The sequence below is a fragment of the Temnothorax curvispinosus genome, unplaced genomic scaffold (assembly GCF_003070985.1).
Source record: "Temnothorax curvispinosus isolate PA1 unplaced genomic scaffold, ASM307098v1 QBEX01014697.1, whole genome shotgun sequence".
In the NCBI taxonomy this organism is placed as follows: domain Eukaryota; kingdom Metazoa; phylum Arthropoda; class Insecta; order Hymenoptera; family Formicidae; genus Temnothorax; species Temnothorax curvispinosus.
In genome coordinates this window covers 68,426-77,708 of record NW_020224477.1, presented here as the reverse complement: position 1 = coordinate 77,708, position 9,283 = coordinate 68,426, and the positions used below count along the sequence as shown (strand labels likewise).

Here is a 9,283-nt window from a genome sequence, read left to right as displayed (position 1 = left end):
TTTTGTGAAATAAATAATTATGATTCTCACGCGAAATCTATTTACGATTCCTGCAATGAAAACGAACGTGGTTATAATTTTTTTCCTTCTATTCCTTTCTTTTTTCTTTTTTTCGTCTTTTGTAAAAATTGACAAAAAAGGCGAAAAATGACGTCCCACATACCGACGATGTTTTATTTTAGCTACGTATATGAATTTAGAATACGCTAGAATATGTCATAAATGTTATTCGTAAGTTTATATTTAGTTCTCAAGTTTATCATATAATCTCATTAATATCGCTTTTAATATGCAATAAACATAAAATTATAACTTTTTACAGGTCAGTCTATTTTCGAAACGTTATCCTACGACACAAATCCCATTATTAGAGATACGTCAATCAAATATCTATAATCGTCATGATAAATTTTTGTGCCAGGTACTAAAATATTTCCATTGTTTCTTATCATTTCTCTCAAAAGAACTTTTAAATATATGTGGCACAACTATAGCATCCCGTCATGCGTATTCAACGCATTTCGACGCGTATTCTGTAATTAACCGAAAATAAGCAGCGAGGCTACGGTATGTACTATTTATGTGTGTACTATTTATCTTCTTTATCGTTCTCAGAAGAGTTGAATCAATTCCCTCGTCAGTTCGATCAGGGCGATCAGAGAGAAGTAGCTCAAAAACAAAGTTACAAAAAGAAATCTTAATAGCAATCCCTAACTCTGTAGAATTTCACAACTATGAGTCAAATAAATTGTACCGGGTATGTATTATTGTAAAATATAATTTTTAAATTAAATAATATTCTATTTCTACCTCTCATCCTCATCCCCCCCCCCCCCCCGTTATAGAAAGTTGTCATGCTACAAAACGTAAGCGATTCTTCAGCCAAATTTCAATTGATGGCAAGACCTAATTACTCTCATTTCACTGTCATGATCGAACGTAAAACACAAACGGCGAGTATTTCTCCAGGAATGTATATAAAATTGATTATTTTCTTTCGTTGCGACATCTTGGACGAACCCGAAGAAATGTTAATAATAAATGTGCAACAAGGACGTTCGGTAATTATTAAATTACGCGGATATCGAGATCCACCATTACTGAGAGGTAAATGAATTTATCTGTGCATTGGCATAGATAAACTTGTCGGTACACGTACATATACAATGTAAAAATTTTCGTATATAAATACAAAAAAATATGGAAAACATATAGGTATAGAGGATAAAATTAATACAATATCGTAAAAAAAGAAGATTGAAATCTTCTATAATATATGTATCATTATTTTTACAGTGATTAATATCCCTTATTTCCAATACTCACCAAAAGAACTGCAAACGATGATAAGAAACACGGAATGGATTGTGGAAATTCCATATCGACAAACGGATTCTTGCGAGGAATACGTATAGCCCTATTTTCAAATTTTTAATCAAATAATCACACGGTTGCTTTTCTTAAGAGACAATTAATGAAAACTTACAGTCCACCGATACAAGTAGGAGTGCACCAAACATATCTATAGAAAGTGTGACGCGATATAGAAAATTAATGAGTTTCGACTGTGGGGAGTGTCTCGTAGGTGAGCGAGTCACCTTACCCCTAATGGTTAAAAATGTCGGTGGCGAGGGAAGATTCTTCATTATGAGCGAAATCGACTGGTGTTCGATGCATATCGAGGTGAAAGTAACAGCACTCAAGTGTAAGCTGTCATCGACAATAATTATACAATAACAGACATAATTATGTCCTTCTATCTCACTTTAGGATGTTTCTAACAATAATATACTAATTCTACCATCTTTCGCCATGTGGCCTGCGTATTTTACGCTCAAATCGCAAGAGCATATATATCTGTACCTCTACTTCTTCCCCGACGCTCATGGAATGCATGTAAGTTATAATGCAAAAGGAACAAACTTTTCACATATCTTTTTCTTCATTAAATAACTCTCCCTTCTTTTCTTTATAAAGTCTATTTCTTCCTTCTTTAAAATTAGGTAGAAACATTATACGCGATATGCAACAATTGTTCCGTGATAACGACAGAGATCATTGGAGATGGAGTTATGTACGAACAATAGTAGAATAAAAATACACAATGGTAAGGAACACAAAGTGCGAATAATATTATAAAAATTTATTAAGTCAATAAAGAAAAGTTAAGTATAATGTGGTACAGTCTCATACTTTAGTTAATGTAAAGACTTTTAGTAAAAGTAAAGTATGTGATACAGCTGTCTCTAGATGAATTTCATTGCCTCAGGAACATTTTGTCAAGCATGCAATAAAAAATCCAACGGAATCGCTTTCAGGACCAAATCTACATACTTTTTTTGCATTCTCATTCGTTAAACCATCTATGATGTATCCTTGAGTGCCATATTTGTCTGTTTTTATTTGATCTTTAACAGATTCTAATTTCAACTTTGGAAATTGCTTCAATGCCCAAGCGATAATTCCTTCGTTTTCTGCTATTGTGACGGTACATGTACTATAAACCAATATCCCTTTTGGCTTCAAAAGACGAACAGCCTATATAATAGTATTTAATATATAAATAATACTTTTTTCTTGAAGCTTCAAGTCGCAGGCAGGTGTATATTTGTATGACAAGTACGTTTGTCCACTTACGGCAGAAAAGAGACTTCGCTGCAAGGGAACGTAAGAATGAAGTTGTGCCGACGTGATTGTATTGTACAATTGCGGTCTTTGACCTAACGCGCTGCATGGAGTATCTAAGAGGATACGATCGAAATTATTTTCTTCGAACGGAGGTCCGTCGGTATGGGCTAAACTGCGCTCTCGTTCGATGACAGGCATGACAGCCTTCGTAGCATCGTAACAAAATATTTTGATGTTTTTGTCATTACACTTTTCCTTAAATCGCATCACTTTACCTGGATTTTTCTCTAGAGCTATTATTGTACCCTGGAAATTATAACAGAAACAATAATTAAAATTAACGACGTATCTATACTCTTTCTACATACACATTCTCTCTCTCTCTTCATCGTTCTGCGGGAAATGAGTTCACATGCGCTTGTTTCTTTTAAGCAGAAAAGCAGAAATTTCAGCAAAAAAAGTTGAGTGTACGACAGTTTGGAAAAATAGTTATAAAAAGACGCGTTATTATGCATTGTTACGTGCTGTATAATAAACTTTTCCTTTGTTTCCTCTTTAAACCTTTACCTGTCCCTTCATAAGCAGGGAAATATGTGTGGTTTTGTTACCAGGTGCAGCACACATGTCCAAGATTGTTTCACCTGGTTGGGGATTTAAAACTAGGCTACACACGATAGACGGCAAATTTTGTAACAGGGCATGCGGTCTCAAAGATTCGTTATTTAAATTCAATTGCGGAACTTGTGAGATCACATCAGTCATAATTATTGCAACACCACTGAAAGACAATTGAAAATGTCAGAGATTTGTTAACAAATAAAATAATCACGTATCAAAGTTTCAACACAATGAGATATATCTATCTATAATTTCCCTGGTGAAAAAATGTCTCAGAATTTTTCACATTATTGATCAGAATTTTTTAGATTTTTTAATAATTGGAACGATTTGGAACATTTTTTTTTAGAAAAACTCAGACAAAATAATAGTAAAATATCAGATTTTTCCCGCCAATCTTTGTAAAAATCGGAATAAATATGAGAAAATCTTATCAGAACGTTTCACACATACGGATACTAAAATATTTCGAAAATCCTCATCTAATTATTATTTCTGAAAGTATCTGAAAGAGAAATTTTAAATCTATATTTTTTCAAAATTTTTCACAAGTCTCACATCTTATAAAATTTTTGAGAAAATGTGAGAAATTTTTTCACCAGGGTTAGGTGTGAGAATCCTCCAACAATTATAATTATATAGTTAAGTAAGCCAGTCACGCGGGTCACGCCCAATCTCGTGCGCATTGGAAATTATTTCGTACCATGGATTTCTCGTTGGTTTGCAAAATAATTCTTTCCTTGTTTGTCGAAGAATGCCATTGCCTAAATATACTTTATTGCTATTTGCATATGGTTTAATCAAACCTTTCTTACATTGACCAGTAACATCAGCGAATACACTGACTTTGGTATTAATAGTTAAACCTATAATTTAGTTTAACAAATTTAATTACAAGATATAAGATATAAGATCTCTTGCGAATACGTATTGTAAAAAAGAATTCTATGTGCAAAGATGTTACCATTTGGCATTCCGATAACACCAGGAGCATAAACGTGAGATCCTCTTAGCACAGCTGCACCACATATAGCGTCAACGATAATTTCACCTGGACATCTCTTTAAATCAAGAGACACCGATGAATCCCAACTGTCGACTGCAACTATTCCATTCGGAAGATCCGGCAAAAAGTGGATAGATGGATCCGGTTTGTCATCCTAACGTAATACATCGCACATGTAAAATTCTGTGCTTGTATATATGTACAAAGGTACGCAAGCTACATATCTAAAAAAACGTTAGCAGGAACGTTAAAAGTATATCCAGAACAGAAAGGACATTTTTCTCTTGGAATTACAAAAGTTAAAGAATAATAATATATATCGGACATGTTAATTGAGATGTACGCGTCTTGGAATGTATGTATATAGATATATACAATTTAAGTACAAAAATATAATTTGACTGGAAAACAAATAATGTGTCACTGCTTCTTATTATAGCGAGAGGATATTAGTATTGGACGTATTAAAATATCCTATAATTATCAGTAAAGAAAATTTTGTCTCGTTGTGTCGACGTACCTGCTTCAATGCCTTGTATAAACTGTTCAGATCGTTTGTATAATAATCTGTAAAACGATCTAATCTGTAAACGCTCTTCTTAGGTGTTGTACACATCCATTTGCAAAGAGCATCGATCTTTTCCTACAATTTTTTTCCCTTTCTCAATAGAAAACATTTGCGTGTGCATGTGTACTATGTGTATGGGTCATGGGATAGCAGCAAGTAAATTTATGAAACGTCTATTAATCTATTGAGAATACCTCAATTTCAGATTGTTGTAAGTATTCACCGTTAATTATCGCTTTTCTCAAGTCTGCTATCAATTCATCACGTATTCCAGATTTATATTTAAAGGGCGTTTCTGGCAAACCGTGTAATAACGCCTGTGATGACATTATCTCCTCATCTACTTTGTTCTATTTATTTAATTTATTTATTATCCGCAAAATCTTGGTGCAAATCGCTTTTCAATCGTTGCATCCAGCAGTGGTTGAGCGCCCGATCGTCTGGACCTGGACAACATCGTCGATACAATTTATTAGCTTTAGCCTAGTACAGTACTCATTGCCAACACGCGAAATTCTGAATATCATCAGCATGTTTTTTTCAAAATTTCTCTACCACATATAGGAATATCTTTAAATTAACTAGGAATTTTCTATTTAACTGTTTGGCAGATGTAAAGGACTTGAAGGATAATTGATTGTATGTATGTATGTATGTACACACATATTTATATACATAACATATCTCGCACAAGAATTTTTCTGTTGTCATAAAAGCTCTACTCACTTGCCAAATATCTACACATTGCAGCTATTAAATACAGATATTTTGGCATAAATCGATTAGGACACAAAGAACTATCAGTCCTTAATGTTATAAGATTCATGGAACATGACATCATCCTTCATGAGTAACGAATTAAATAAAGGTCTGTATAATCCAAACACTCTTCATTTTCACAAATCTATCACATGGTCCAAATGACGACACATATGGGATGGTCATTTAAATAAAATAAAATATCTTTGATACGATTATTATATCAAAGGCATATAATTAAATTTATCCAGAATCCAGACAAGTACCTACGCGTTGTAATCTACTTTCTGATACAGGTTTGACTAATGTGCCACAAATAAAATGTCTACCTTTGCAAGAATATCGACAACTTCGTTTAGATTTAGATCAAAGTCGCCGAGAAACTGCGAGTCTTCGTCAAAAGTTGTGTTATGCCAGAAGAAATTTAGAGGAGGAAAAACGTAAACGTCGAGTGATCGAGCATCATAAAAACATATTGGTACATTACGTTCCTTTTTCATGTATTATATATAGAGAAATGCGAAAGAAAAATGTTTTAAGAAAATATAAATGAATTAAAACGTTTGTCTTTTCAACTTATTGTTAGTTTTGTATCAATAAGTGTGTTTACGTTTGAAAGGAAACCCAACGTAATATGGCTAGAGAGGTGTTGTTCCACGATGAAGAAGCAAACTTGAACGAAGATATCAAGGAAAAGCTACAATTTCTTAACAAACCCGAAATCGACGTTAAATATAATAATCTAAACGTCCAAGATAAACGGGGTGATAGACAGTAGGTATCAAATTCAGCGTAAAGTTGTAAGTAGGAAGTAATAATACGTCTTGATACGTGATCGACTTTTGTATTGTAGTTTGACTAGAATAGTGGAAACAGATTCTACAGGCTCGATATTAAGTGACTTGAATTGTTTGTCCAAATCGGAAGATGATTTGGATACCGATATCATTGTAAAGGCTCAAAGAGAGAAAAAATGGAAAGAATATAAACCTAATGGTGAATGTTGCACAATGAATAAACAGGGAAGCACGTTAGATAAACGTGCAAATGTTAAACTCCACCAAGTTGCCAAGACTACGAAAGAATATATTGATTCCAAACTGTCGAATGCTGAAGCGTCTTCTGCGAATCATAGCTTTATGTCAAAGATAGTTATTAAACCGGAAACGTGTACTCCATGTGGTAAAAGGTAATACACGTATGTACAACAAAGATATAATTCAGAGAAAGATCATATCGTAACCAAGTTATATATATATATATATCATATTCTCCTTCCGTTTGCGACGTCAGAATCAGGTTTGGAAAGATAGCACTCAAGTGTAGAGCGTGCCCGGCTACGTGTCACCCTGAATGCAGGATTCAAATTATTTCGGTTCCATGCGGGTGCGGTAAATCTCAGCAAAGGTATTCGACGGGATCTGTAAGTACCGCCATGTGTGCGTATATATGCAACTTTTTACATACGTGTCACAACAGTATTTCAGGTAAAGGCACAAAGTAAAGACGGCGCTTGGAAGTTTGCTGCTTAACGGTGGACTAGTGTGGAATAATAAAAAGCAGGATACCGCGGTGAAATTTAATTAAATCTTTATTAAAAATTAAATTAAATTAAATTTGTCATTTTGTAAACACATGGTTATTGTAGGATATCTAACCTAACCTAACTTGAAATATGCTATTACGTTGGAGATATTAAATAAATTTGTGGCATTCGTACATGGTCGTTGCTTTCTCACACGGCATTATTAGTTTAACTGAGAAATAACTTTGTTTATACATACAAAACTTTACTCCACTTCGTACATACGTAGCTCGCGCTATTACACCTTAGAACATATATAACTGAAAGAAAAGCCACTTGTGGCCGTGGGCCGTGGGCACTTGAAGCCTTGAAGCATCGAGCATCGAGCCCTGGGACTCGATTCTCTAAACGCGTCGCGTCGTCTGTCGTTAACCAATCAAAACATTCCATTTTATTACATTATCTTCCGCGTAAACCCACTCTTCGTCTCTTTCTAGGGGGACAGTTAAGAAAGAGATGCAGAGTGAGTTTACGCGGAGGAGGATCACGTTAATCGGACGGGATGTTTACGCGCGACACGTATAGTGGGAACTTGGGAACGCAGCCTGAGAACCGGGCAAGATCGGCGAATGTTTTTATCGCGGAAGAATTGTCGCCTACCTTACCGATCGAATGTCGCTTTAAATTCAATTAAAGTGTGGATTTAAATGCGAATTCGAATCTGCAAGGTATCAAATCTATAATAGACGTATGACGCATAAGTCTGAAGAACGAGTAATAGATTATATAATATGTAACAAAAGTCGTTTTTGTTCGACCCGACTGGCCAAATAATAAATATATTTAAATTTCACAAATTTATATAATATGTATATCGAAAAATGACCAATAAATCTTAGAATATATCAATATCTATGTTGTGTTCACGTCAACTACACACGTACTTGATTTGCGAATACGAAACTGATAAGAAAAAAACTTAATGTTTTTGATAAGGAATAATATCTATATTAAACATATATCTCAAATACGTAACTAACATTTCTTCTCCATAAATTTATAATAAAAATAATTCACATTTTCTTTCACATATTTGAGATCGTATTTCTTTAATTTTACAACGAAAGTTCGCATTCTCGCTTGTACGTAAATTAAATAAAATAACACTGCGAACTCGAGATAATATAATGAAACATGATAACATTATGAAAAAGTAATAAACGAAGAAAAAATGTATCTCTTTGTTAGAAAACTACAATTTAAGATTACATATTTTGGGAATCCATAGGTCGCGGAGGTTTACGATTGAAGAATATGCGAAAACCATCAGCAGTTCTGTACGCTTTCCTAATCGATCGTTCCCATGGGCGTTAATATATTCATAACATCGGTCGACTCGAATATAAAAGCGCACATTTTATTTGTAGAACCCAACGATTCCATAGAGTACCTGCAAACAGCAATGAAAACGAATATCACGATATCATTTTATTTTCGAATAATTTACAAATATTCGAATTATGCAGGATGACGCGATACGTAGCAGTAACCATTTGTCGGAACTTATACTATTAAATGGCACAATTTTATGGCTGCAGTCCACTTGATACTACAAAATGCTTTGATGCGTTCTCCTTCTCCTTCTTTTTTCACTGAAAGAAAGAAGAGGAATACATTGCTGCTTCAAAACATTTGTAGTGTTAAGTGAACCGCAGTTTATAAAAGGAGATCCGTTTTTGTTACTCCGATCTTCAAAGATGCAATATCCATCATATCCTTTTTGTATTGTTTAAAGCTTTTACACTTTACCCTGATTCCGAGGTCGGCACAGAGATACTGGATGGCGTTTCCACCCCGCGGTATGCAGATCGTGGAGTTTCTCTGTGCATCTGATAGAACATTTGTTTCTTCTTGAGCTTATCCTTCTTATCCTTCACGCTCATGTACTTATCCGTCAATGCCTTAAAATTGCGCTGTGTCAGCCAAAATCGGGTCTTCAGCAACTCGTACTTTTTATCCTTAGAACATATCGTCGATACAAAAATTTAAAAGGATATAAAGATATAATAAGAGCGATATAGGTACAAGATTGTAAGAAATTAGGACTACGAGAAACCAAGCAATAAGAATTTTTTGTACGAGTTCAGTGAAGTGGTGCATCAATATTTTCATCTGGTTG

The 9,283-nt window shown here is 34.3% G+C and overlaps 5 protein-coding genes across 12 annotated transcripts; 3 read left to right on the top strand and 2 right to left on the bottom strand.

Moving 5' to 3' along the window:
* Window positions 1-6: 6 nt before the first annotated feature.
* LOC112464906 lies at window positions 7-1,506 on the top strand. Its single transcript, XM_025032204.1, has 3 exons — window positions 7-757; window positions 846-1,107; window positions 1,297-1,506. Exons 1-3 carry the CDS (start codon window positions 581-583, stop codon window positions 1,413-1,415), a joined length of 558 nt encoding a protein of 185 aa, XP_024887972.1. The 5' UTR covers window positions 7-580; the 3' UTR covers window positions 1,416-1,506.
* A 26-nt stretch (window positions 1,507-1,532) lies between these two features.
* On the top strand, window positions 1,533-2,118 carry LOC112464907. The gene is made up of 3 exons (XM_025032205.1): window positions 1,533-1,683; window positions 1,771-1,896; window positions 2,004-2,118. The coding sequence occupies exons 1-3, from the start codon at window positions 1,555-1,557 to the stop codon at window positions 2,085-2,087; spliced, it is 339 nt and encodes a 112-aa protein (XP_024887973.1). The 5' UTR covers window positions 1,533-1,554; the 3' UTR covers window positions 2,088-2,118.
* Window positions 2,119-2,128: 10 nt separating this feature from the next.
* On the bottom strand, window positions 2,129-7,515 carry LOC112464902 (putative methyltransferase NSUN6). 5 transcript variants are annotated; one of them, XM_025032186.1, is made up of 8 exons: window positions 7,300-7,515; window positions 5,015-5,266; window positions 4,773-4,895; window positions 4,211-4,406; window positions 3,950-4,112; window positions 3,196-3,406; window positions 2,638-2,934; window positions 2,129-2,538 (listed from the first exon to the last, which is right to left on the bottom strand). In XM_025032186.1, exons 2-8 carry the CDS (start codon window positions 5,147-5,149, stop codon window positions 2,266-2,268), a joined length of 1,398 nt encoding a protein of 465 aa, XP_024887954.1. In that variant the 5' UTR covers window positions 5,150-5,266; window positions 7,300-7,515; the 3' UTR covers window positions 2,129-2,265. The 5 variants fall into 5 exon arrangements, with proteins under 5 accessions (XP_024887954.1, XP_024887953.1, XP_024887952.1 ...); XM_025032185.1 differs by having other exon boundaries at window positions 7,364-7,515; XM_025032184.1 differs by lacking the exon at window positions 7,300-7,515 and adding an exon at window positions 7,047-7,119.
* LOC112464905 (rac GTPase-activating protein 1-like) lies at window positions 5,234-7,202 on the top strand. Of its 4 annotated transcripts, none has more exons than XM_025032202.1 (6): window positions 5,234-5,688; window positions 5,876-6,057; window positions 6,199-6,353; window positions 6,433-6,768; window positions 6,873-6,986; window positions 7,059-7,202. In XM_025032202.1, the coding sequence occupies exons 1-6, from the start codon at window positions 5,652-5,654 to the stop codon at window positions 7,081-7,083; spliced, it is 849 nt and encodes a 282-aa protein (XP_024887970.1). In that variant the 5' UTR covers window positions 5,234-5,651; the 3' UTR covers window positions 7,084-7,202. The 4 variants fall into 4 exon arrangements, with proteins under 4 accessions (XP_024887970.1, XP_024887969.1, XP_024887967.1 ...); XM_025032201.1 differs by having other exon boundaries at window positions 6,873-7,002; XM_025032199.1 differs by having other exon boundaries at window positions 6,873-7,202.
* A 487-nt stretch (window positions 7,516-8,002) lies between the features above and the next one.
* Window positions 8,003-9,277, bottom strand: LOC112464895. Its single transcript, XM_025032170.1, has 3 exons — window positions 9,244-9,277; window positions 8,914-9,122; window positions 8,003-8,554 (listed from the first exon to the last, which is right to left on the bottom strand). The coding sequence occupies exons 1-3, from the start codon at window positions 9,274-9,276 to the stop codon at window positions 8,452-8,454; spliced, it is 345 nt and encodes a 114-aa protein (XP_024887938.1). The 5' UTR covers window position 9,277; the 3' UTR covers window positions 8,003-8,451.
* Window positions 9,278-9,283: the final 6 nt, after the last annotated feature.

What these genes read in the sequence shown, in the direction of transcription:
- LOC112464895 (XM_025032170.1), bottom strand. Translation starts at nt 9,276, where the DNA reads ATGAAAATATTGATGCACCACTTCACTGAACTC. An exon ending in TGCACCACTTCACTGAACTC is followed by an intron (nt 9,123 to 9,243) that starts GTACAAAAAATT and finishes ATATGTTCTAAG; the next exon opens with GATAAAAAGTACGAGTTGCT. An exon ending in GTGCCGACCTCGGAATCAGG is followed by an intron (nt 8,555 to 8,913) that starts GTAAAGTGTAAA and finishes TGCTGTTTGCAG; the next exon opens with GTACTCTATGGAATCGTTGG.
- LOC112464907 (XM_025032205.1), top strand. Translation starts at nt 1,555, where the DNA reads ATGAGTTTCGACTGTGGGGAGTGTCTCGTAGGTGAGCGAGTCACCTTA. An exon ending in GGTGTTCGATGCATATCGAG is followed by an intron (nt 1,684 to 1,770) that starts GTGAAAGTAACA and finishes ATCTCACTTTAG; the next exon opens with GATGTTTCTAACAATAATAT. An exon ending in CCGACGCTCATGGAATGCAT is followed by an intron (nt 1,897 to 2,003) that starts GTAAGTTATAAT and finishes CTTTAAAATTAG; the next exon opens with GTAGAAACATTATACGCGAT.
- LOC112464902 (XM_025032186.1), bottom strand. Translation starts at nt 5,149, where the DNA reads ATGTCATCACAGGCGTTATTACACGGTTTGCCAGAAACGCCCTTTAAA. An exon ending in TACAACAATCTGAAATTGAG is followed by an intron (nt 4,896 to 5,014) that starts GTATTCTCAATA and finishes AAAAAATTGTAG; the next exon opens with GAAAAGATCGATGCTCTTTG. An exon ending in AGCGAAGTCTCTTTTCTGCC is followed by an intron (nt 2,539 to 2,637) that starts GTAAGTGGACAA and finishes ACTATTATATAG; the next exon opens with GCTGTTCGTCTTTTGAAGCC.
- LOC112464905 (XM_025032199.1), top strand. Translation starts at nt 5,652, where the DNA reads ATGACATCATCCTTCATGAGTAACGAATTAAATAAAG. An exon ending in AGCATCATAAAAACATATTG is followed by an intron (nt 6,058 to 6,198) that starts GTACATTACGTT and finishes TACGTTTGAAAG; the next exon opens with GAAACCCAACGTAATATGGC. An exon ending in GATAAACGGGGTGATAGACA is followed by an intron (nt 6,354 to 6,432) that starts GTAGGTATCAAA and finishes TTTGTATTGTAG; the next exon opens with TTTGACTAGAATAGTGGAAA.
- LOC112464906 (XM_025032204.1), top strand. Translation starts at nt 581, where the DNA reads ATGTGTGTACTATTTATCTTCTTTATCGTTCTCAGAAGAGTTGAATCA. An exon ending in AGTCAAATAAATTGTACCGG is followed by an intron (nt 758 to 845) that starts GTATGTATTATT and finishes CCCCCGTTATAG; the next exon opens with AAAGTTGTCATGCTACAAAA. An exon ending in AGATCCACCATTACTGAGAG is followed by an intron (nt 1,108 to 1,296) that starts GTAAATGAATTT and finishes TTATTTTTACAG; the next exon opens with TGATTAATATCCCTTATTTC.